The 25955-nt window shown below is 41.9% G+C and overlaps 2 protein-coding genes and 1 pseudogene across 3 annotated transcripts in view; 2 read left to right on the forward strand and 1 right to left on the reverse strand.

The window, feature by feature from the left end:
* The window catches only part of NSMCE1 (NSE1 homolog, SMC5-SMC6 complex component), a 35571-nt gene extending 21187 nt beyond the window's left edge, over positions 1-14384 (reverse strand). The window contains exons 1-2 of one of the 2 annotated variants that reach the window (XM_020907917.2): positions 14276-14384; positions 7158-7304 (exon numbers count right to left, since the gene is read on the reverse strand). In XM_020907917.2, coding sequence (XP_020763576.2) covers positions 7158-7304; positions 14276-14375 — 247 coding nt within the window. In that variant the 5' untranslated portion in view covers positions 14376-14384. Of the gene's footprint in view, positions 1-7157; positions 7305-14196; positions 14219-14275 lie in introns of those variants that run through there. The other variant, XM_020907918.2, reaches the window with a different exon arrangement.
* A 56-nt stretch (positions 14385-14440) lies between these two features.
* LOC110146858 (protein FAM50A pseudogene) lies at positions 14441-18719 on the forward strand (annotated as a pseudogene).
* A 6177-nt stretch (positions 18720-24896) lies between these two features.
* Positions 24897-25955, forward strand: part of IL4R (interleukin 4 receptor) — a 73909-nt gene continuing 72850 nt past the window's right edge. The window contains exons 1-2 of the mRNA XM_070461072.1: positions 24897-25114; positions 25210-25423. The gene's annotated coding sequence lies outside the window, so the exon portion shown is untranslated. The remainder of the gene's footprint in view (positions 25115-25209; positions 25424-25955) is intronic.

Consider the following 25955-nt stretch of genomic DNA (forward strand, 5'->3'; position numbering starts at 1 on the left):
TGGTTCTTTGAATTTCCATGTGAGTTTTGGAATCAGCTTTTCAATTTCTACAAAAAAAAAAAAAAAAGACCCTGCTGGAATTCTGACAGGGACAGAGTAAAGGGAAAACGCAGATAATTAAACAGTTAGTCCCACTAGGGGACTGCAGGGCTCCCCTGGTGGCTCAGACAGTAAAGAATCCGCCTGCAATGCGGCAGACCTGGGTTCCACCCCTGGGTTGGTAAGATCCCCTGGAGAAGGGAACAGCTACCCACCCACTCCAGTGTTCTTGCCTGGAGAATCCCATGCACAGAGGAGCCCGGCAGGCTACAGTCTATGGGGTCACAAAGAGCTGGACACGACTGAGTGACTTTCACTTTTCAGGGGACTGTGAGTAAAGCCAAAAGTATGGGAGACCCCCGTAAGTTAACGAACGATCACTCAAGACAGCAGCTTTGCTTAACCACAAGACCAAGAAGGCTTGCTTAACAACAGAACCATGCAGCAGGAGCATGAGACACACCCTAAAACAACAAAACTACAACAATGGTGCCATGAGACCCACATCCTGCCCAGTAAGCTAATGATTCCTAGGACACACTCCTCTGCTTGCACCAAAAATAAAAATCTAAGAAAAAAGTGACATTATACTCAAACCTGAAATGATTTACAATTTTTAGCATATGTTACTACCTTTTTGCTCATTTCCACTGTGCCATGACAAGTCCCAGCTTGACCATGGAGCGACAAGAAAAACTCCCCTGCCCAACCTGGAGGAGGAGCTGATAAGGGAAGCAAGATATCTACTCAAGAATGAGGAAGAAGGTAGTCTTTCAACTGCTTCCCACTTCTCCTGTGATTATAAAACCGTAGCCCACTAAGTTCTTGGCACATGGCACCCTCTTGCTGGCCCATCTGTAAGCCTCACAAGCATCCTATTCTCATAAATCACTTCTTACCTACCACTCTGCCTCTCGCTGGATTCTTTCTGTGCTGAGACATCAAGGATCAGAATTCCCTGAAGCCCCCTGAAATGCCACCAAATCATTTCAATCTGAGTGATATTGAGCTGAATTTATTAATACATATCATTTTGAGGAAAACTGGTATCTTAGCAATACTGAGTTTCCAGCCCATGAACATGGTGTGTCTCTCCATCTATTTAGCTCTTTTTAAATTTTTCTCAGCAGCATTTTGGGATTTCCAGTTTACAGGACTCCTTACAAACTTTTCTCAGATTTATTCCTAAATATTTCATATTTTGATGCTATATAAATTTGGTGCTTTTAAAATTTTTTTCAATTTCTGATGACTCACTGCTAACACATAAAAATGCAAATGATTTTTTGTATACTGATCTTGCAACCTACAACTTTACTAGATCCACTTATCAGTTCTGGTAGCCTTTTCAAAGATTCCATCAGATTTTGTAATACACAAATGAGCATGTCTGTGAAAAGACAAGTTTACTTCTTCCTTTCCAATGTGGATACCTTTATTTTTCCTTGCCTGAGTGCACTGGCTAGAACCTCTAGTACAATGATGAACAGAAATGATGAGAACAGACATTCCTGTCTTGCTCCTGAAATCAGGGAGAAAGTATTTACTCTCTCACAATTAAATATATTAGCTGCAATTTTACACAGATCCCCTTTATTGGGTTAAGGAGGTTCCCTTCCTTTCCTATTTATTTGTTGAGGGTTGTTTTTTTTTTTTAATCAGAATAGATGTTAGATTTTTCAACTCTCTGCAGACAGTTGTTGATTCCTCTCTCCTGCTCTAAGCTCTGAGGTCCTATTTATCTTGCTTACACCCTGCTCAGGAGGATCTCATTGGTTTTCTGTAAGAGACTCCTGCTTCATCAAGCCAGGATAGATAACTGGATTTTGTCAAATGCTTCTTCTGCACCTACTGAGATGATCTTACAGTTTTGCTTTTTTAGTTTGCTAATACAGTGAATTACTATATTGACTGATTTTCAAATGCTTACCCCTTGCATTCTTGGTGTAAGCCCTACTTGGTCATTTTATATCATCCTTTTTATATATTGCTGAATGAAACTAGCAAAAATTGTGTTTAGAATTTTAGCACCTACAGGGATTTCCCTGATGGTCTAGTAGTTAAGAATCCGCCTGCCAAGTCAGGGGACATGGGTTCAATCCCTGGTCTGGGAACTAAGATCCCACAAGCCTCAGGGCAACTAAGCCCGTGTGCCACAACTACTGAAGCCCACCTACCCTAGAGCCCATGCTCCGCGACAAGAGAAGCCACGGCAACGAGAAACCTACAGACCACAAGTAGCAAAAGCCCACACACAGCAACAAAGACCCAGTATGGCCTAAAATAAAATAGATTTATTTAAATAAAAGAATTTTAGCATCTACATTCATGAGGGATTTTGGGTCTTTAGTTTTCTCTCCTTGCAGTATATATCAGGTTTTAGTATCAGGACAATGCAACTCTTACAGAATGAGTTGGGAAGTGTTCTCTTCAATTTTCTGGAGGAGCTAAGGTAGAACTGGTATGACTTCTTCCCTGAATGTCTGGTAGAATGCACAAGGGAAGCCGTCTGGGCCTGGAACAGGCACCATTCCCAGCCCCATGTAAACATCCCACACTGCTTCCCTGATGCCTTTTCTCCAGTGTTTCTTTCCTCAGCCTCAGGCAGCTCCCTTGCTATCAGTTCCCAGCTCGACCCTTGACAGGGAGGGAGGGGTCCTCTACAGATCTCTACTCTTCTCTCCGTGCACCTCTCTTCTCCAGGACCCTGTCCTGCAAACCCTAGGTGCATTCATCTCCTGAACTCTCAGCTCCATCTCCTCAACTCAGAGAGCCTGTCTGGCTCTGCCTGGTTCCCCCTGTGCCATGGCCTGAAGACGCTCTCACGGTAGTGAGTGGAGACAACTGTGGTGCTCACCCCCATTTCCCCTGTGGTGTAAGAAAGATCCTTGGTCGTTGTCCCTGGTTACTGGTACACAGTCCCTAAAACACTTGGAATTTCCTGAGTGACAAGATGACAGGCACGTCTTTTGTTCTAATGAGATGACTCTTGGCAGATTCCTAACTAACTTCAGAATGAGGGCCACTTGTAGAAAGACCAAGCCTTGATCTGATGCTTGGAACTCTCAGCCTCATCCCACAAATCTGGGGAACAGAGATTGAGCTAATCACCACCAGCCAAGGATTTCACAATCACACCTATGTGATAAAACCTGCACTAAATGTTGAGATCTGGAGAGCTTCTGTGACGGTGAACACATCAAGGCCCTAGGAGGGAGGAGCACCCAGAGAGGGCACGGCGGTTCCAAACCACTCCTGCCTGCCAGAGCCTGGCTTTGCATCTTATCTGTACAACTGCTCTTGAGTTGTATCCTTTACAATAAACTTAAAAAGCTTCCCCAATGGTGCAGTGGGTAAAGAATCCACCTGCAGTGCAGGAGACACAGGAGATGTGGGTTCAATCTCTAGTTTGGGAAGATCCCCTGGAGGAGGAAATGGCAACCCACTCCAGTATTCCTATCTGGAGGAGCCTAGTGGGCTATAGTACCTGGGGACGCAAACAGTCAGGCAAATAATAAACCAGCAAAGGCAAGTAACATGTTTTCTTAAGTTTGAAGACCCATTCTACTAAAGTACTGAACCTAAGGAGGGCGTCATGAAAACCCTTGATTTACAGTCGGTCAGTCAGAATGGGTGGCCCAGGACTTGCAACTGGCACAGGAAGTAGGCGCAGTCTCATGGGACTAAGTCCCTCCCTCCCTGGTGGGATCTGATACCTAACTCCAGGTGCATAGTGTCAGAACTGAATTGACTTCTTGGACACCCAGTTGGTATGCAGAGAACTGGGGAGGTAGTGTTGGAAAAACAACAACAACAAATATTTGGTGTCAAGATGGAAAAAACCCCCATTGCTCACCTCTCAAGAGATCACTGTCCTTTACTGACTAACATCTAGGGTTGCAAGTATTTTGTCCATTTTTCGACTGTTTCAGACAGGAAAAGTAAGAGAGTCCCTGTTGCTCTAACTTGGTCAAAAGGGGAAATCCTCCAATACAAGTCTTCACTAGCACTCCACAGGCCTCCTATACCTACGCCCATCAAGGGGCTTACACTGGACTTGTCTGATTGTGTGTACATGACTCAAAAAACCCAGAGCAAAGTTTATCTCTGTGTCATCTGCCCTTGCCCAGAGGCCCGGTCCACCGGGGAAGTCTCAGGAAGTGCTGTCAGATGGCCACATGCTTGCACACAGCCCTGGGTCAAAATCGAAGGTGCTCCAATGCCAGGAAAAGACCAAGGCTTCATACCAGGATGTCAAAAAAAAAAGTTCTTTACTAGCCAGGAGATGTGGGGAATTGGTCTTCCCCTAATGACAGTAACAGGGGAGCCCAAATTAGGAAGTGTTTTGATAAAAGGGATGAACACTGAGGGAAACTACAAGGAGAATAACTTGCCGTTTCAACGACTTCTTTGCCTCGTCCTTCTCTGAGGACCTGAACATTTTTCTAGTTGGTAAATAGGGAATTTCCTAGGAATCTCTTCAAATGATAGGAGATTAATAATATTGGTCTTCTAAGCTTTTACTTAATTTTAGATGATTTCTTTTCATCATCCCCTGGGGATATTAATCTCTCAAATAACACTGACACTTAAAAATAAGCTTTTCTCACTCTCTCCTCTTTTTTTTTAAATGAAGGATGGGAGAAAACATCTACAGTTCTATCCTGACTACCCTAGCCATAACCAGATCTTGATGCACAGCAAGAGTATATGAAATGTGAGGAATAAATCAATTCCTAGACACATTTTACAGGACTTTCCTAAATTAGGTCATGACAATTTTAAAGGTCAAACAAAGGCAAAAACACTTTCATTCTTACTACTGAGGCATCATTCAGCTCCTTACAGTCAGCTCTGAAACTTCCCCATCAACAATAAAGCTCACTGTCAGGACTTAGATAAGAAACTAAAAGGGAGAAGGAATTGTCACGTAGGTAAGATTAAGAAAAACATGACTCTGCCTATCGCTGGAGGACACTAATGGCCAGGGTTAAAGTCCTGCTGCATTTTTTAAACAGCAAGAGAAGGTAGCTTGACAGGTGTAATATTCTATTTCTATAAAGGAAAAGTGAAAGTATGAGTCACTCAGTCGTGTCTCCTTGCAATCCCATGAACTGTAGCTGGCCAGGCTCCCCTGTCCATGGGATTTTCCAGGCAAGAATATTGGAGAGGGTTGAGGCTCTCACCAAAGACCCGGATCCACCACAGTACAGGCCATCAGAGCAGATATATTTTCACCAGGAGGAAAGTCTCAAGCACAGCAATAACTATGCCACTGTCTTGCTTCAAATCCTTCCAGAAGGTCTGCAATGTCCACAGAATTAAAAAACAAACAAAAAAACCCATGACTATAGAGTACAATTATGGGCTCTTCATAACCTGTAAACCTACACATCACAAGAACGTGTGCTCTTCCCACACAGCGTATATTCTTGTCCAGAGCTCCCCAGGGTTCACACGTCAATGAAGTTTGCACACAAAGGATCAAGGGGAGTTTAAAGGGATTCCTCACTGAGGGCCCCTCCAAGCTTTTAACCCGTCGCCATGCACCATCCAGCTCCCAGCACTTCCCGTGAACACATCAGTGGACCAGCCACTTCAAACCCTGCCTCCTCTCTAAACGCCACCTCTTCTGTCCTCCTCCTCCTGCACGTCGGGAAGGACACTGCTCTGTCCTCACCGTCTCCCCTCTTACTGCTCTGCCCCCCTCAGCTCCCGGGCACCCGGCTTCTGCCTCCATCACACCACAGCCTGCAGTTCTCTAACGAGGCACCACTGTCCCCAGCGCCCTGCTCACACCTCACCCCAGCCCTCCTGGCTTAGCTCACTATTTCTCTTGAAAATTAAAAATAATGAAAAGAGGGCCTTCCCTGGTGGTCCAGTGGTTAAGAATCCCCCTTGCAATGCGGGGTGGGGGGGAGCCCACGGGTTCGATCCCTGTTTGTGGAACTAAGATCCCACAAGCCACAGAGCAACTACACCTGAATATTGCAACTACTGAGCTCACACACCATAACTAGAGAGTCTGTGCATCGTAATAAAAGATCCTGCATGACACAAGGAAGCACCTTCATGCCACAACTAAGGTCTGATACAGCCAAAAAAAAACTCACAAAACTACAGAAAGACAAAAATATACAATAAAAAAACACTTATTCCTGTTAATCAGGACAACCACTACACTATCCTAATAATACCACATTTACTTCAAGTCTTTTTTTTTCCCAAAGAACAAAATAGACAATGAGGTGTCCATTGATTTCTAATGACAAAACGATCCCCCGCCTCCTCTCCCCAAGGACAAGCACCTCATAGCGCACCCCACATCCTTCGAGAGCCCACTTTTAGATTTTTACTCGCAGATGTACGTATTCACGAACAGTAACGATTGTTACATTTTACAAAATACTTAGCACAATGACATTGTACAATAGGTATAATTTACCAACTTTTTCACTCAGTGAGATCTACCCACACTGACATTCAGCTCAGTAAGATCTATAAATGTGGATTTCACTGATCTGTCCAAATGGATCCTCTTGCTTCTACTGAGACCTCCAGTTATTGAAACCAGGTCCTGTCTCTAAGTGCTCCGCGTGTGTTATCTTCACTTCTCCCAACAACCCACTGAGGAGACACTCCCAATGCCCACAGCTGGGCCAAGTCTAAGGCTGTGCCTTCTACCACTGTTTAAAGCCGCCCTCTTACATCAACAGCCAACTGAGCACCTTCCACGCCAGCTGTTTAGTTTGTATCATGTCTCTTAAGCCTTTGAGTCACCCAGGGTGCCAAGTACAAATAAACATCCTCATTTTAAAAGTGAAGAAACTCGGACTGGAGAAGGCACTAGAGCTTTAGTGTGAACCACGACTATCCAGCCACCAGAGTCCAGGTTCTTAGCCACTGGGCTAAACACCAGATTTACTTTAAAAAAAAAAAAAAAAATCAAGAGTTGAAAATGAGAAAGATGGGCTGATGTGAGACAGCGAAAAGACCTGACAGCAAAAGACAGCCCAGGTCGGGAGTATCAGTAGACTGGGTACTCGGTGTCGGTCCAACGTCACTAGTACTTGATCACACAGCGGCAGAGCAGCCTGGGAGCAGGGCAGGATACTCACAGTCATGGACCTTATAGCAGTGCTTCTGCAAGCGCTTGACATCACGTTCTTCCAGCACCCCGTGAGTCATCAGCAGCTGGAGGAACCGCCGGTGGACATCAGTCATGACGCCCATTCTCCTCGTGCTGCCCTGCATGGATGGAGGAACTAAAAAGGAAGCAAAGGAAATCCAGTCACGTCCGAGCACAGCAGAAATGATGCTCCAGGTTGTGTTCCAATTTACAAGTTTGTTATAGTTTCTAGAATCAGGTTCATCACGCTGATTAGTACAAAGATGAAAAGGACACAAGTCAGGGATGGGGCACATCAGTACTGTGCAGTGGTAAGAAGCTTGAGCTTCCTTGGTGGTAAAGAACCTGCCTGCCAATGCAGGAGATGTGGATTCGATCCCTGGATTGAGAAGATCCCCTGGAGGAGGAAATGCAACCCACTCTAGTGTTTTTGCCTGGGAAATCCCATGGTCAGAGGAGCCTCGCAGGCGACAGTCCATAGGGTCACAAAAGGGTCGGACACAACTTAGCAACTAAACAACAACAACTGGTGACAAGAATGGACTCTGGAAGCAGCCAGAACAGGTTCACAGGTTGCTCCACCATAGAGGTGTGTGAAATAGGGACATGGACCCTCCACGCGCTTCAGTTTCTGACCTCTTAAGTAAGAATGACAGAAACATCCTCCTTAAAATTACTTTGAGGATTAAACAAACAAAGAACACAACAGCCTGTGACAACTATAAATGGAGTATAACCTTTAAAAATTGTGAATCACTGCGTTGTACCCATGAAAATTAAAATATTGTATAACAAATATACCTCAATTTAAAAAAATACACATAGGAGCTTGGTGGTAACAGTCTAAAAAAAGTTAGCTATTTTTATTAGTAGACAATTCTGGGTCTGAAAGCTGGCTCAACCTCCCACCAGGTTTATGGCCTGGGATAAATTTAGCTGCGGCCCCATTTCTCACTATAAAATTAGAATAATGTTCACTGCTTAGAGAGCTGCGAGGAAACAATAAGAGCTGGTTTCCCTCTCCTCTCCCAAACCACTGATAAAACAACTGTCATGTGCTAGGACTGCAGGGTGTTTTGAAAATCTCCTTGCTCTCTACTAAAACGTTATCTTTCCACAAACCACAAAGATCAGAGCTGATAAAAGGAGCCTTGATTAAAAAAAAAAAAAAAAAACACAAGTCTGATCTAAAAGCCTGCTCCTGCCACAGAGAGGTGGCACAGTGCAGGGGTAAGACCTGGGGTTCAGAGCGAAACAGAGGGCTCTAAGACCAGTGCTTGCCAGACTCGCCTGGTCTTACGAAACACCCGACTCGTGTATTATAAACGCAGATCTCCAGGTCTTTTCTGGAAGTTCTGACTGCAGAGGGGCTTGGAATCCTGAGGTTTTAACATCCACTTCCCGTGACACCATGACCTTATCAGAGAGTCACTATTACCTTACGGAAATATAACACAGAATAAGCACAGGTTTAGCTAATATGCTTAACCTCAGCCTTTTCATCTATAAAAAGATAATACTATCTTTAACACATACAATGCAGTTTAAATGATATATGACTACCAAGGGTTTGCCAAGAACTAGCACCAGGAGATACGCAAAAAGGTTACTCTTCTTTCTAAAGGCATCATTGGCTGGGCCTCAGAACTAGAAGATGCACTACCTCATGACCAGCCCCTCTGCCTGACTGCTAGCTATCCTTGAGTATATCTCATCAGCATCTCAGCCTAAAACAATCCTAAACTGAACCCACCTTCGCCTTCCTCAACCCTTTTCCTCCCCACAGACCTCCTCCTTCCGGAATCACTGGTTCAGGTGTTCCAGTCCACACAGAGATACAGACACCACAGACCTGATCATCGAACTCTGATCCTCCTCTCCTCTGGGGCTGACTCAGCTCCAGCCAGTGCTCAAGTCCTGCCAAGTGTATTTCCTATCATTAGAATAGGATATCTTCATTCATTCATTCTATTTTTAGGTACTATGTGTGCATGCTCAGTTGCTCAGCCATGTCTGACTCTTTGTGACCCCATGGACAGTAGCACATCAGGCTCCTCTGTCCACAAGAGCTCCCAGGTAAGATACTAGAGTGGGTTTCCATTTCCTACTCCAGGGGATCTTTCCAACCAGGGATCGAACCCATGTCTCCTGCATTGACAGGTAGATTCTTTACCACTGGGCCACCTGGGAAGTCCGTTTTAGTACTGAGTCCACCCTTAATTGTCAGTGGTTGTTCCAGGGACAAGAACAGAATATTCTGTGGACTTTTATCCTAGAAACTACAGAAACTCAGGTTCTCCAAATTAAGGGTCTTTAAATAGATGATGCAGCCAGGCTGTTAAATCAGATAAAAAAACTTGCCAAATTGAATAATGAATAAAACCTAGCTATATGACATAGAAGTTACTTCTAAAACGTAAGAATACAAAAAAATTCACAGTAAAAGGATAGGAAAATACACACTCTGTGAACTAACGAAATATTAACATGATACAAAATAGACTTCAGGGCAGAAATTATTACTAGAGATAAAGATGGTCCCCATAAAATGATACAAAGGTTCAGTTCCAAAGAAGCTCTAACCATTTTAAATGCTTAAGCACCTAATAACAGAACCTCCAAACAGTTAAGGCAAAAATAATCAGACCTACAAAAATAAACATATAAATCCATAACTACAGTGGAAGATTTTAACATAGCCCTCTCAATCACTGATAAAGTGAATAAAAAGAATCTGTAAGTTTACAGAGAAGACTTGTAAAACGCAGCAAAAAGCTTAATCCGATGGACATGCATAAAACACTGCACCCGACAGCAACAGAATACAGAATCTTTAAGCATACTCAGAATAATTTTGCAAACTGCCACATATGGGCCAGAAATCAAGTCACAGCAAACTGTAAAGGACTGGCCTCATTCAGAATATGTTCTCTGACAGCAATGCAATACAGGTGGAAACCAGAAATGTAAAGTAGAAAAGCTGTTTAGAATTTAAGAAACATACTCCTAAATAAGCCATTATTAAAGGGGAATTATTAATGGAAATTAGAAAATATTTTGAACTTAAAATAACAAAATATTACACACAGAAACTGGTGGAAGGAAAGATACTAAAACAGAAGAAGAAAAAAAAAAAAACAAGAAAAAAAATTAAAATAAAACAGAAGAAAGAAATTAATAGCCTTAAATTTTTATATATATTTGAGGGGGGAGGGCATGAAAATTAGTGAGTTAGACATCCATATCAAGAAGCTATAAAAATAACAGCAAATTAAATACAAAGAAAGTTAAAGAATGAAAAAAACAAAGACCAGAAATTAATGAAATAGAAAATAAGTACATATCTGCAAAGGTCAACAGAACTAAAATTATTCTCTGAAAAAAATAATTAAGTGACAAACCTCTGACAAGATTTTTCAAGAACAGAGAGAAAATTTACAAATAAATAACATTTGGAATGAAAAAGGGAAACCAAATGTAGACACAAATGTTTTAAAAAAGATATTATGGACAAATTAAAATAATCTGAATTTTAAATATGTATAAAGTCAAAGGAATTCATTCAAAACTAAAGATTATTTTAAAATGTAAACAATTTCATAACCATTATAGACATTTTATGGGAAATTTATCTTCCCACAAAGAAAACTTCAGGTCCCAATGGATTTATCAAGAAGTTCTACCAAGTATTCTAGAAACAAATAATTTCGTTACACAGACTATCGCAGAGCCGTTAAAAGAGCAAGCTGTCCCCAAAGCATCTGATAAGGCTAACATAAGCTGGGCACGGAAACCTACCAAAGACGTCAAAAGAAAGTAAAATTTAAAGTTCAATATTTTTCGTGAACACAGATGCAGTAGGCCTAAGCAAAAACATTAACAAACCAAATCCAGCAACGCAAAAAGAATGTTATGTTGTGATCAAGCAAGGGTTTAACACTGAAAGTCAATCAAATGGCATCTGTCAATAATATCTCAATAAAAATGGAGGGGTAAGGGGACAAAATCAATGTGAGCGATCTGAGTTGGGAAGATCCCCCAGAGAAGGAAATGGCAACCGACTCCAGTACTCCTGCCTGGGAAATTCCACAGAGAGAGGAGCCTGGAAGGATACAGTTCATGGGGTCGCAAAAGAGCTGGACATGACCTAGCAACTAAACAACATCATCAACCATCACATTAATATAATAAAAGAGAAAAAACACACAACCATCCTAATATATGCAAAAAAAAAATAGCTGATAAAATTCAACATCCATTCATATAAACACTCTTTAGACTTGGCATAGAAGGAAACTTCCTTTACTAAATGACATCTACAAAAACCACAGCACACAGAAGACTTAAGGATGAAAAGTTAAAAGCAGTCACTTTAAAATTCAAATTGATCCAATGTAACTGAATCAAAACAATTCCAATCAAAATCCTAACAGGCTTGGTATGCATGACTGTGTGTGATTTGACAAGATGGTTCTATCTATATGGAAAAATGTAAACATAAAACAGCAAAGACATTCCTGGAGGACTTGTCATAGCAGGTACCAAGACTTAATATACAGCTAGAGTAATGAATAAAGTGTGATAATAGCACAGAAACGGACAAACAAGGCCAATGGAATAGAACAGACAACTAAGGAATAGAAAAAGGTACATATATGGATACTTGGCATGCTGCAGAAATGGAACTCCAGAGCAAAGCACTTTTCAATGAAAGGTGCCAAGACAGCCAATTATACATACATGAGCAAAATAAAAATAAAATTAGACCCTTATTTCACAATATCCACAGAAATCAATTCTTGAGGGTTAAGGTCATAAGACAGGAACACTATAAAACTTTGAGACAACACAGGAGTTTATCTTTAGGACCCAAAAGTAGGGAAGGACTTCTCTAAAAGATATGAAAAAGACAAACCATACAATAACACTGATAACTTGACTTTGTTAAAATTAAGAACTTTGCTCACCAAAAACAGAAAGCAAGGGAGACAGACAGAAACAGAAGACAAGCTCAAACTGGAAGATATCTGGAACACATTTAAACCACAAAAGATCCATAATGAGATTTAAAAAAAAACTCTTACAACATCAGTAAGAGGAAGACAACTGAAAGAGAAAAATGAACATGGAAAATTTTATGAAGAGAAGGCACAAGTGACTAATAAATTAAGATAAGAAATGCTCAATCTCTCAACAGGCAAATGAGTGTTAAAACCATAGTGATTAATGTCTTATCCAGCACCAGAGAGGCATACATTCTTAAGAATGGCTGAGGCTGAAACTTGCATCAACTGCTGGTAGAGTATAAGCCCTTATAATTACTTCAGATGCTTATTTGATAACACCAGCAAATCTGATATCCCCACAAATCCACTCTTAGGTATATGCCTTACAGAAACTTTCACATTTACCTCAGGAAGTACGTTTAAGGTAAAAGTAGCATGCTGTAACAGCAAAAATCTGGCAACAGTTTAAGTGCCAGTCAACTCAAGAATATCTACATAAAGGCATTTATAAACATACCATGGAATTCAAAGCAGCAATGAAGTAGAGCTATTCATGGCAATATGGATACATCTCTTAAACATAACGTTATGTGCAAAAATCAAGTCACACAAAATATATATTTGGATCTCATTTATATAAAATCCAAAAACTAGCAAAACCATATATTGTATTATTGAGCGATAATACTAAAAACTACAAAGAAGAACAAGGGAATGATAACACAATATTCAAGGCAGTGGTTATCTTTGGGGAAGGAAGAAAAGAAATCAATGTAGGCTTTGAGAAAATGATAATATTCTATTTCTTAACCTGGTGGTGGATGGTCATTGTACTTTTGTTCTTCAAACTTCTATCACATACTTTAGTTGTGTGTTACTATCTTAAAAAAAAGAAAATAAGTATGTAAGGAAAGGCCAAAATTAATGCTAAGAAGAAAGAAGAGGTACAGAACGGTATACAGTGCTATAATCTGGGGAAAAAGCAGGGCGGAAGTGAGGGTGAAATATACATATAGGCTTGTTTGTGCAAAGAAGTCAGTTGCCTCTATGAAGGGGGCAGGGGTTAACCACGGATATGTATTACCTACCCAAATAATTTATAAATAGAAAAGTTTGTGAAATAAGAAAATCTCAAACATAACCATCTGTGCCAAGTGCCAGACACAGTGTAAATGCTTCATGTACATAGTCTCATTTCATCCTTGTCAGAACCTTATAAAGAAAGCATGATTGATCCTATTTAACTGATGAGGAACCTGAGGCTGAGAGGGAAGAAGGCAACAATTAGTAATAGAGACAGGGAGTGACCATACAAAAGCAGGGTTAGGAACTGTGATACCCTCGGTTCAAATACTCAAGAAATATGAGAGAACAATAAAATTACCATCCAGGTCCCTTCTCTGCAATTCTCATCGAACACCTTCTCAAAACCAAATCTCTTAAGTTTGAAAACCTGATCTAACCTAAGGAGAGATTATTTAGGGTTGTTGTTTACACCCTCCTTGGTGTAAATATGCACATATTTAGCTGTGAAAAAAGTATCTGATTACAAGACACTGCTCAACACCCTGCTGAAGATATGACAGGACATACAATGTATGCACATTACCTTTGGAAAATTCTAGAAATTCGGGATTCTGAACACGTCTAGCCTCAGGGCTTTGAAATAAGGAGCTGCGCACTTGTACAAACTAAGAAGTTCTGTACCCAAAATAGTGGGGAAGCACAGAGGCTGTCAAGACTGAAAGTGTGGTCAGTGGAAGGCCGTATTTTACTTATTTAGATTAGTCAATTTGTATTTCGCTTTTACAATTAATATTCTGATTTAAAGCATTTCTTCACCTAATATTACGACTTTAAAACGTCTGTGTGCGTGTAAGGGACTAGCTTCCAGCCTGCCTAGCTCTGCTGCTCCTCTCGGGGCCTCAGTTTCCCCACCAGGAACTGAGACGCCTCAGGCCCCCGGACCCCGGGGACACAGTGTGGCACAGCACGGGACCGACCCCGGGGCCTGACTCGCACCTGCTTCCCGCCCCTCGCCTTTCGAGGAGGCCGCTTTCGGTTCCCTTCAGCCTCCCGCCCCAACGCGCGGATTACCCACCACAGCGCCCAAGCGCAGTCCACACAGACGACGACGAAGGCAGAAAAGAGGGTTCGGCCCCTCCTTCTAGGCGGGGCGAACGCGGATATGGCGCTCCCATTGGTTGCCATCGCAGATCTATCCCTCCCATCGGGTGACGCACTTCCGTTCTGCAGCCGGCGCCGTTGCCTTGGTGCCGCGGGATCTGTCGATAAGGTCTCGAGTTAGCGAGCCCTACGCGACTCTCTGTACCTTGTGGGAAAGGGCTTCCTCTTCTCGTCCTCCGCCTCCCACCTCGCAGTGGCACCCCGCGGCCCAAGAAGAGGAAGAACAAGAGTGCTGTGCGCCCTACTCAGTAGGTTCGATTCCATGGGCACAACTTAATGCTCTGTCCTGAGGCAGTTTCCCCATCTGTAGAACTGATAGTGTTTGCCTCATGGTCAAGAACGTGGCCTCTGTTGTCAAATAGCCTAATCTAGAATCCTAGCTTTGCCACGTACTGGTAATACGTACCAATCAAACTGTGTTTGTGAGGTTTAAAAGCGATAATGGCTCATGGAAGTGATTAAATGTTAACTACTGTCTTACCTGGGGATTGTTGTGAGAGGTAAATGACGTTATTAACAGAGGTGAAAGGACTGTTTTGCATCTCCTGGGCACTCATATTTACAAATACTTGTATTCCTGTCCCTGGTCTGAGTGCTGGTCGTGCAGTCTAGCAGGGGCAACAGGTAACTAATTACAGACCAGTAGAAAGTCCAAGTGTCTATCCCTGTGATGATAGCTTCAAGTCCCTACTTGAGGGGTGTCCACTCCTATGATCTTGGACAACTTCTCAGTTTCTCTGGACTTCAATTCCCTCATCTACAGGGGGAGGAAAGCAGTAGAGTATAGTGGTTAAAAGTTTGAGCTCCAGAGCTGGGCCATCTGGGCCTGCTTAAAATCTCTGAGACCCAGGGCAAAGTACTGAAGCTCTCTACCCCAGTTTGCTCCTTCTATAAAGCAGGATAATAATAGCACTTTGTTGATAGGGTTGTTGTGAAGACTGAATGAGTTAATACATGCAAACCGAGCCAGTCCATCGTCACTCGCCGTCGCCGTCGCCACCACTGACACCATGGCTCAGTACAAGGGTGCCGCCAGCGAGGCGGGCCGCGCCATGCACCTCATGAAAAAACGGGAGAAGCAGCGCGAGCAGATGGAGCAGATGAAGCAGAGGATTGCTGAGGAGAACATAATGAAGTCCAACATTGACAAGAAGTTCTCTGCGCACTACGACGCCGTGGAGGCCGAGCTCAAGTCCAGCACTGTGGGTCTTGTGACCCTGAACGACATGAAGGCTAAGCAGGAGGCACTGGTGAAGGAGCGGGAGAAGCAACTCGCCAAGAAGGAGCAGTCGAAGGAGCTGCAGCTGAAACTGGAGAAGCTGCGAGAAAAGGAGCGCAAGAAGGAGGCCAAGCGGAAGATCTCCAGCTTGTCCTTCACCCTGGAGGAAGAAGAGGAGGCAGGCGAGGAGGAGGAGGAGGTGGCTGTGGACGAGGAGGAGCTGGAAAGGGAAGAGATCACCACAAAGAAGAGGAAAATGGGGAAGAACCCAGATGTGGACACAAGTTTCTTGCCTGACCGAGACCGGGAGGAGGAGGAGAATCGGCTCCGGGAGGAGCTACGGCAAGAGTGGGAAGCCAAGCAAGAGAAGATGAAGAGTGAGGAGATTGAGATCACCTTCAGCTACTGGGATGGCTCTGGGCACCGGCGCTCAGTCAAGATGAAGAAGGGGAACACGATGCAGCAGTTCCTGCAGAAGGCACTTGAGATCCTGCGCAAAGACTTCAGCGAACTCAGATCGGCAGGCGTGGAGCAGCTCATGTACATCAAGGAGGACTTAATCATACCTCACCACCACAGCTTCTACGACTTCATCGTCACCAAGGCTCGAGGGAAAAGTGGGCCCCTCTTCAACTTTGACGTTCATGATGACGTGCGGCTGCTCAGTGACGCCACTGTGGAGAAGGATGAGTCGCATGCGGGCAAGGTGGTGCTTCGGAGCTGGTACGAGAAAAACAAGCACATCTTCCCCGCCAGCCGCTGGGAGCCCTACGACCCCGAGAAGAAGTGGGACAAGTACACGATCCGATGATGTGGCGGCAGTGCGGCCCCGGCTCCCTGCAGTTCCCTCCTCTGGTCCCCAGGACTCCGGGTGCCCGGCTCCCCGCTCCTAAGATGGGATTGGACCTGCTCAGCCCCTGCCCTGGCGCTGTTGTTTCTTGCCTCTTTATTTCATGACACTTGGAGCACCCTATGTGTGTTTTGTCTAAAAATCTTTTTTGTTTGAGCTAAAATTCAGTTACAATGAAATTCACCCTTGTGATCATGTGAAAGTACACCACACAGGGGTATTGCGTACATTCACAGTGTTGTGAATCACTCCTGAAAGAGACCCCACGTCCATTAGCAGCCAGCCCCTCACACCCATTAGTCTATTTACTGTCTGTTTAGATTTGCTTATTCTGGAAGTTTCTATAAACAGAATTTTCAGTTAAAAAAAAAAATACATGCAAACCACTTACAAGAGTGTCTGGCACAGAGTAAACCCTCAGTAAATGTAAACTTCCATTACTAATAAAGCATCCCTTATAAATTGCCTTGGGGCAGTCGAATAAGAAAAGAACAACCCTAATGAGATCATCCATGCTTTATTTACTCTGCAAAGTTTTTGGCAAAGTTTCAGCTCATCATCCTTATTTAAAGTAGAAGCATTTCAGTTAAACCTCTGGGGTATCTGACAGCTCTTGAAAAGTGGGGCAATGTAGTGACAATCAGCCTGCACTTTCCTATGGCAGTGTCCGTTTAGAGGTTGGTAAAGACTACACCCCTTTGTAATGAGTCGTGTGTTTCCTGGTGTGTGGAGAAATAAAAACTGAGGACCAGGAGTAGAAAACGCTGGGGACATTTCAAGATCAAAGGGCCAAGAAAGGAGATAGAAAAGATTCAAGACAATGGTGTCGGGGCAAATAGGTAGAGAGTTTTGAGAAGTAGGGCATGGTCAATATCATCAGCATTCTGGAGAGATCAAAAAAGAAGTGACACTGATTTAGAATCAGAGGGCCAATAAGAGCCCATAGAGGGGGAGAAAGCTAGTTGGCCTCCAAGAGAGGTGGATGCACGGAAGCTAAAGTGGGAGTTGCTGACTACTTTTAGGAAAGATGGTTTAGGAAGAGGAGATGCAGGAGCAGAGGGAATAAAAGAACAAAAACAGGGGAGACAGGAGAGAATGGGGTCAAGGACATAGAGAGGATTACTTTTACCCTAGACAGGAAGAGAGACACTCTGAAACAGGAAGAAAGGAGGTGAAATGACTTGATAAAGACTCACCCCTGATATTTTCTATTTTCTCCAAAAATTAGCAAACTCATTCTGCTGAATAAAGGAGCTGGGGAAATGCGAGGGGACTTGAATGGAGTCAAAAGTTTTGCTGAAGGGAATGCAGAAGTGAGGTTTCAGCTAAGGTTGAAAAGATAAATGTGTACAGAGGACTGATCCTTCCTGCAATCTCCCATCCCCATGTCAGGAGCCTCAGAACAGAAGCTTGGCATGGATTCATCCTGGGGCGGGTCTTGGTTGGGCCTACGAAGCTGACTGTAGAAGTCAAAGGAACAGGAGGGCATTGTGGGAGGGCCTGTGAAGTGATCCACGGTGGTGGGCAGGCAGAGGGAGGGAAGAGGGAAAGGGCTGAGAAATTGACATGGAGGGTGCCGTAACCAGAGGTCTCCTGAGGCAGGCTGGGTTCAGGAGAAGCAAGTAGAGAGTAAGGATTAGAGTTGATAAGGGAGTGACCACCCCTCACTGGGTGGCCTTCCTGTCTCAGTGTGACTCCACCCGCAGAAGACAGTCCATTTTCTAGTTGGCTCAATGAATATCTGTTAGGACCTTTGCAGTGCCAGACTTTGGACCCCCTGCTACAAGACAAGCGTTTCTTTTGAAAGTTGACCTTCAAAGGTACGAATCCCGTGTCCGTAAATATGTTGTACCAAAGGGACACGACTCAAGGTTTGGCTAACGAGGAAGCTGGGGCAAAATCATAGGCTGGGGCAGTAGGTCTATAACCTGAGGACCAGAGAAGCTATTGGAAAGGAAGTGATGAGGTCAGGTTTGTATTTTAGACAAAGAACGTTGGCACATCTGTTCTTTTCAGACATAGGTGAAACGTTTGACTATGCAGTGGCCACAAAGGAAGCCTCAATAAATTCCAAAGAATCTACAGACTGTATTCACAAACCACAGCAAAGTAAAATTAAAAATCAACAACAAAAAGAGAGCCAAAAAGAAACCCATTCGATTCACAGAATATACCTTAAATTAGTAACTGCAGTTACTTCTGAGGAGGGAGCCAGGAAGACAAAATGATTTGGTTTTTATCATGTGCATCTATTACTTACATAAAATAAAATTGAAAATCATCAGCGTACATTTGAGTTTTATTTCTTAAGCTTATTTGTTTTATTTCTTATTATATATCTTTTTTACTTTAAAAGATTTTATAATACATCTTTAAAAGAAAAAGAACATACATTTGGAAGCGGAAAAATACACATGGCTTGAAAAGAAAACCAATACAGAAATTAAAAAATATTTAGAAATAAATGACAATAAAAGCCTGACATAAAACTTGTGAGATCTAACTAGAACAATTAGAGGGAGTATTTATAGCCTTAAGGGTACTTATTACAAAGCAAGAAAACAAAATTTAAGTGTTCCGTTTAAGAGGTAGAAAAATAAAAACTGAAGAGACAATAAAAGGAAAGAAATTTTTAAAAAGCAAAGAAAGAAGAGTAAAATGAAGAAAGGAAATGAAGTTGACTATGGAAACCAAAAACTCATGTTCTGTTAAAGACGAAATAGACAATCTCCTTGTAAGACTGATCAAGAAAATCACACACATAGGCAGTATTATAAATGGCAAAGGGGACAAACCAGACAGAGTAAAAATGTTAGAAAACATCAGAGTATACAATGAACAGCTTTATATCAATATATTTGAAAACCTAGATAAAAGGGGTAATTTTTGACAAAAATACAAATTACAAAACTTGGTCCATAAAGAATAAAAGTAGACCAACAATCATCAATGCAACTGAAAAAGTAGGATAGAAGATTGACTCCAACTGCCAAAATGCCTAGACCGAGGTAATTTTACTGGAATGATACGTACACACACAAAAAGTTGCAAAAAGCAGAAAGCAAAACAGAACTGTACAATGCAAACTGCAGTGAAATGTGAACAGGATCAAGTAGTCCATCCGTGAGGCTAGTCTAATCTTGATACCAAAATGAGAACAGCAGAATTAAAATGTCAGTTCCATGTATATTACAAATAGAGATGCAAACACTGAGTCTTGCAGTGTATCTTCCAGAAGAGGAAATTCAAATGGCTGCAGAGTGTGTAGAAAGATATTCAACCTTACTATTACTTGGAAATAAAAGCAAAGAGATACCGATTTTCCCCCATTAAGAATGACAAAATGTTGCCAAGGGTGAGAGGAGACTGGTATTCCAGTACCTATATGGTGGAGTTGTAAACACTACAGCTGCTCTGGAGAGCAGTTTGATGTTACTGAAATTGAAAAAGCTCATCTAGCAACTCCACTTCCAGGAAATTAAGTGGAGAAAAACTCCCTTGTGCACTTGAAGAGGGCTGCTGCCACAGTGTTGGCAACAGAGGAAAAAATGAAAATATCTTTAATAGGGAAATGAAAACGCAAAATTTTCATGTACAATAGGCAATCGTGTAACATTAAAAGGGATGGATTAACTCACAAGTATTTTCATGGATGAATCTCAGAAGCATAGAATGGAATGGGGTTAAAAAAAAAAAGCAAGATACAAAAATAATGCAGCAGAATTACCATTTATGCAAAATTGGCAAAATACATGATGGGAATAGTTTGTATTTCCAAGAGATACATATGTGCATGTAAAAATATTTCCTTTTGAAGGATTGGAAATATTGTCACAAGCCTGAAACTAGAGGGCCTTTAGGAAGGTGGAAGGGGGTTTAGGATGGGGTAGAAAATAAAGAAATCTTGAAGTGTATTTATAATATGCTAACCTCAAAATAATAAAACCATATATGCATATAGTGTTTGTACAATATTCCAAACATTAACTTTAAAAAATTAGATAAATGCACCAAAATGTTAACAATGGCTAACGTTGGATTGTGGAAAATGGATGACTTGTCATTTTGTTTCTCTTTCACTTTTCTATACTTTATTTTAATTTCTCATAGGAAGAGTGAAAATAAGAAAAAGAACAAAAACCGTATTTTTAATTTTTAAAAATATATAGCAGTCAATGGAGACTAGAAACTCTTTTCAAACCCTTTTCATCTTTTTGTGACAGTCCTCTTTAGCATCTATTATTCAAATAATTTGGGGACTCATTACATTTGAAGTTTGATGCAGTGGAGGACATGGGTATGAGTTGGTGAAGCAGAAAGGCAAAGTGGCCTCTACTCATACCTTATCTTATAAGGATGGAGACAGGCCCCAAAGGTCAACTTTTATTTTATTTTATTTTTGCCTGTGCTGCAGCATGCGGGATCTTAGTTCCCCGACCAGGGATTGAACCCTTGCCCCCTGCAGTGGAAGCCCAGAGTCCTTCCAAATCGCCAGATCACCAGGGAATTCCTATTTTTTCCCCCTCAAGGGTAAACTTTTAAAACAATCCCTGTTTAGAGTCTGAGGAGGACTCAGACAATGGATTGGGAAAGATACACACTGCTGGAGGCAGTGTAGGCTGTTCAGTCTTTGTAAAGGGCATCTTGACTGTACTCGCCACCAGTCTAGACATACCATGCTCTTTGACCTCATAAGTCCACTTCTGGAAATCTATCTGAGAACACAATCAGAGACACACACAAAAGTTAATGTACAAAGTGCATCATAGCCTTAATTCCATCAGAGGAAAATGGCAACAAGTTAAATGTCTCCATAAAGTTCTCTCCATAAAGAGAATGACTGCCATCAATTAAAATTCTGCAGAACATTTATAGCCTAAAAATCATGCTTTCAAAGAATACTTGAGGTCGGGGAATAACCACAAAGAAGAATATTTTAAGAGCGTGAGAGAGAGAAAGCTGGAAAACAAGAAGATATACTAAAATATTATCAATGGATATCCCTCATTAGAGGGATTATGAGAGGGCTTGACAACCCACTCCAGGATTCTTGTCTGGAGAATCCCCTCGGACAGAGGAAGCTGGCAGGCCGCAGTCCACAGGGTCGCGAAGAGTCAGATATGACTGAGTGACTAAGCATATTGGGGTTAAAGGTAGACTTTTTCTTGTCACTTTCTTATATTTCCCAACTTTTTTCCAAAAGCCTATCTTGTTTTCTATTCATGAAGAATGTTATTTTGTAAATAAATTGATTCTATGTGGTCATAAAGATTTTGGATATAATGGAACAGACACTATAAAAATTGGGATATAGTTACAGCCATGTTTATCCAGCATCATCCGAGAATTGTTATGTAGAAGGGAATTCTCCATGTAACTGGATTATCCCTTTAAGCACTGATATTTTTTACGATTTTTCTATATTTTATATTAATATTAATTAATTTCTATATTCTATATTCTATATTAACAATTCTAAAATACTTATCTGCTTTCTTAATCTAACAATTATTTTTCTTTATGAGTACAGGGAAGGCTTCAAGGACAATTACTACTTCTAGGCCTTTTTGCTTTTGCATAAAATACCCCGTTTTTAATTGTAGCATCACTTTTTACAGTATTTCTATCTCCTTCCCTCTGTCAAGCTACCAGCAGCCCTAATTTCTTCTTGTAATTGCCTTCTTTCATGTCTCCTCGTCTGAGCAAATCAGTGGTCAGTTTCGTTGGAAAAATGGCAAAAAAGTAATAATAAAGCTAAATATTAGTAAAGTAGTCGCATTTAGAATTTACTACAGCTATTTTCACTTCTCAGACCTCTGTTTTGCCTGCGTCTGTGCTCCTCTTTTCTTTTTTTTTTTTTTTTCATTTATTTTTATTAGTTGGAGGCTAATTACTTTACAATATTGTAGTGGTTTTTGTCATACATTGACATGAATCAGCCATGGAGTTACATGTATTCCCCATCCCTATCCCCCCTCCCACCTCCCTCTCCACCCGATTCCTCTGGGTCTTCCCAGTGCACCAGCCCCGAGCACTTGTCTCATGCATCCCACCTGGGCTGGTGATCTGTTTCACCATAGATAATATACATGCTATTCTCTCGAAATATCCCACCCTTTCCTTGTCCCACAGAGTCCAAAGGTCTGTTCTATACATCTGTGTCTCTCTTTCTGTTTTGCATATAGGGTTATAATTACCCTCTTTCTAAATTCCATATATATGTGTTAGTATGCTGTAATGTTCTTATCTTTCTGGCTTACTTCACTGTGTATAATGGGCTCCAGTTTCATCCATCTCATTAGAACTGATTCAAATGAATTCTTTTTAATGGCTGAGTAATATTCCATTGTGTATATGTACCACAGCTTCCTCATCCATTCGTCTGCTGATGGGCATCTAGGTTGCTTCCATGTCCTGGCTATTATAAACAGTGCTGCGATGAACATTGGGGTGCACGTGTCTCTTTCAGATCTGGTTTCCTCAGTGTGTATGCCCAGAAGTGGGATTGCTGGGTCATATGGCAGTTCTATTTCCAGTTTTTAAGAAATCTCAAGACTGTTCTCCATAGTGGCTGTACTAATTTGCATTCCCACCAACAGTGTAAGAGGGTTCCCTTTTCTCCACACCCTCTCCAGCATTTATTGCTTGTAGACTTTTGGATAGCAGCCATCCTGACTGGCGTGTAATGGTACCTCATTGTGGTTTTGATTTACATTTCTCTGATAATGAGTGATGTTGAGCATCTTTTCATGTGTTTGTTAGCCATCTGTATGTCTTCTTTGGAGAAATGTCTGTTTAGTTCTTTGGCCCATTTTTTGATTGGGTCATTTATTTTTCTGGAATTGAGCTGCAGGAGTTGCTTGTATATTTTTGTGTGCTCCTCTTTTCTAAGCAGTGAAGTTACCAGAGGAGTGAATTTCAGATAAGATGCAAGGTCATAGTGATTTCCTAACTGACTTAAAAAGAAAACTTATTAAAGGTTGAATTCAGGGCAAGCTGACGAAAACTCCAAATTCAGTGTGGTCTCAAGCAGGCCTTTTAAGAGCTCTTGAATTGCAATGACTGTTCTCATCGCATCAGAAGCATTCTGCATTCATTCTCCCAAGGGTGATCCATGGACTAGCGGCATTCAGTATCACTTGGGAGCTTGTGGGACATCTCAGGATGCATCTGAGGCCCTCCCCTGACCTATTGGAGCAGAATCTGCATATTAACAAGATCCCCAAGTGAATTACAAGCAGGTCAAAGTTTCAGCAGGACTGAGTTAGAACAACAGACTTAAATTTATTCGTGTGTCCCATGGTCCATGCTCCTAAAGCTTATTCAAATAAAAGCAGTTTCTCTCTCTTCTTTCTCTTTCTTATTGGGAGCAGGTTGTAAATCATTTTCACTTTACATGTATTCTTTTAAAATGAAGAAAAATGGAGAATCCCTTCTTCTACATGTTTCTTACTCATGGGTTCGGCAGCTTCCGAGGGCACTTTTCTTTCCTCTGATTTGAAAATTACCAATTCCTTTGGGAAAGATAGACACAGAGCTCCAAATTGCTGCTTCTCTCTTGGTCTACAAAATATTAAACATCAAAGTTGGGATTGGGTGGGAGGGGGAGATGAAAAACAAAGAAATCAACATACAGTGTCATGAATTAAGAGCTTAGTGAATATAAATTTTGTTCCAGTGGTTCAAAAGTATTTTACTCTTTGGCATTTAACAAATTTTTTAAAATTATGACAATCATAATATGATTGAAAGCATACATATGTATATATTGCCACCATTATAATAAAAATAGAGATATAATCATATTTTTAAATCTAATTAAAACTCATGTGAAAATAGATATGGAAACCAAGATTGAAAAGAATATATCTAGTTGACTCATCAAACTTCTCATTTTCATTCAACTTTTGACTTCATCCTAACAAATAATTATTGAGAGTCTTATAAAGTTACAGCAATGTGGTAGGATGCGAAAATTAAATCTTAGTAGTCCTTAGCCCAGCTGCTTATATATAAATATAGCTGATTAAAAAGATAAGATAGATCCACATTCATGCATGTGTGCTCAGTCATGTCTGACTCTTTCCAACCTCATGGACTGCAGCTCGCCAGGCTCTTTGGTCCATGGAATTTTCCAGGCAAGAATACTGGAGTGGGTTGCCATTTCCTCTTCCAGGGGATCTTCCCAACCCAGGCATCAAACCCTCATCTCCTGCATCTCCTGCATTGGCAGGAGGAATCTTTACTGCTAAGCCACCTGGGAAGCCCAGATGCACATTAGTAAGTGTACTCAGAGAAGAAACTGCTCAAGTACTGTAGAGTTTATCAGTTAAGATATTTTAGGTGTAATAAACTGACTCTGGGAATTTAAGCAAAAAAATTATTGGAAGGATATTGGGTGTATATTATTCAGGCTAGGCTAGGCTATGGTGCTGTAACAAACATCCCCCTAATCATTATTTCCAGGTCATGCTATAGTCCTTGTGGGTCAGCAGAAGTTCTGCTTTTCACCGACTGGGGACCCAGATGAACGGAGGCTCCACGATCCTGTAGCCACGTCACCTGAAACATGTAGCCTCCTTGGTGACCACACAGGGATCTCTAGACACTGGAGATTTGCACAGGGGTTTTTTCACTGCCTCAGCCTGAAAGTGACACGTGTCATTTCTTCTCCATTGTCATCGGTAAGAACTAGTCACATGATCTGCCCTAACTGCAGGGGACTGGAAATTGTAAGGGGAAAATGGAATCATTGGTGATCTTACTGTCTCTGCTTCAGGTGGGTTCAGAGACTCAAAACAAAGAGCTGAAGAATCACCTCTTGCACTGAACAGGCATGAGAGCAGCTTGGGGGACCCGGCTGGCAGGAGCTGTGAGGATTCGGTCAAGCTGCCATTCCTTGGCAGTTTCATGTCACCCATCTCAGGATTTGCACTGGAGGGAGAGAGCAGCTGATTGGCCCAGTCAGGTTTTGTGTCCCACCCAAGACAGAGGTAAGTGGACGACGTGATTGACAGTTCCCCCCAAAAGAAGGAGAAATCATCCATCCAAACAAAATTGGTCCACTGTTACCATGGAAAGAGAGGGTGAATGCAGGTGGGCAAAAAACACACCCCTGCTCCAGAGCTGATCCAAATACCCACGTGTTCAGGATTGACATTATAGAGAAGGCTTTTATAGAAGAGGTGACATTCAAGCTGAGCCATGAGGATGGGATAAGTGTGATGAGGAGGAAAGCTAATCTAGGCAAATTGTATGATGCAGAAGAACACCACCTGTATGAAAGAGACTAGTTGAGCTTGACCAGAAGAAATGGTTTTCAGGCACCTTTTCACCCCAGCAATCCCGGTTTGTCTTTGCTTCACGGGCTATCAGCTCAGGGGACACAAGGGAGTGGGGGCTGGCTCAACCTCCATCACGAGTTGGGGAACTTGGTCTGTGCTGGCCAAGATTCTCAGTTCTCCTTGTGGCCTCTCCTGGGGTTCACTTAGACTTCCTTGTGCTTGGTGGTCTCCGGGTGATTAG

Source organism: Odocoileus virginianus, chromosome 33, assembly GCF_023699985.2.
Source record: "Odocoileus virginianus isolate 20LAN1187 ecotype Illinois chromosome 33, Ovbor_1.2, whole genome shotgun sequence".
NCBI classification, from domain to species: Eukaryota; Metazoa; Chordata; class Mammalia; order Artiodactyla; family Cervidae; genus Odocoileus; species Odocoileus virginianus.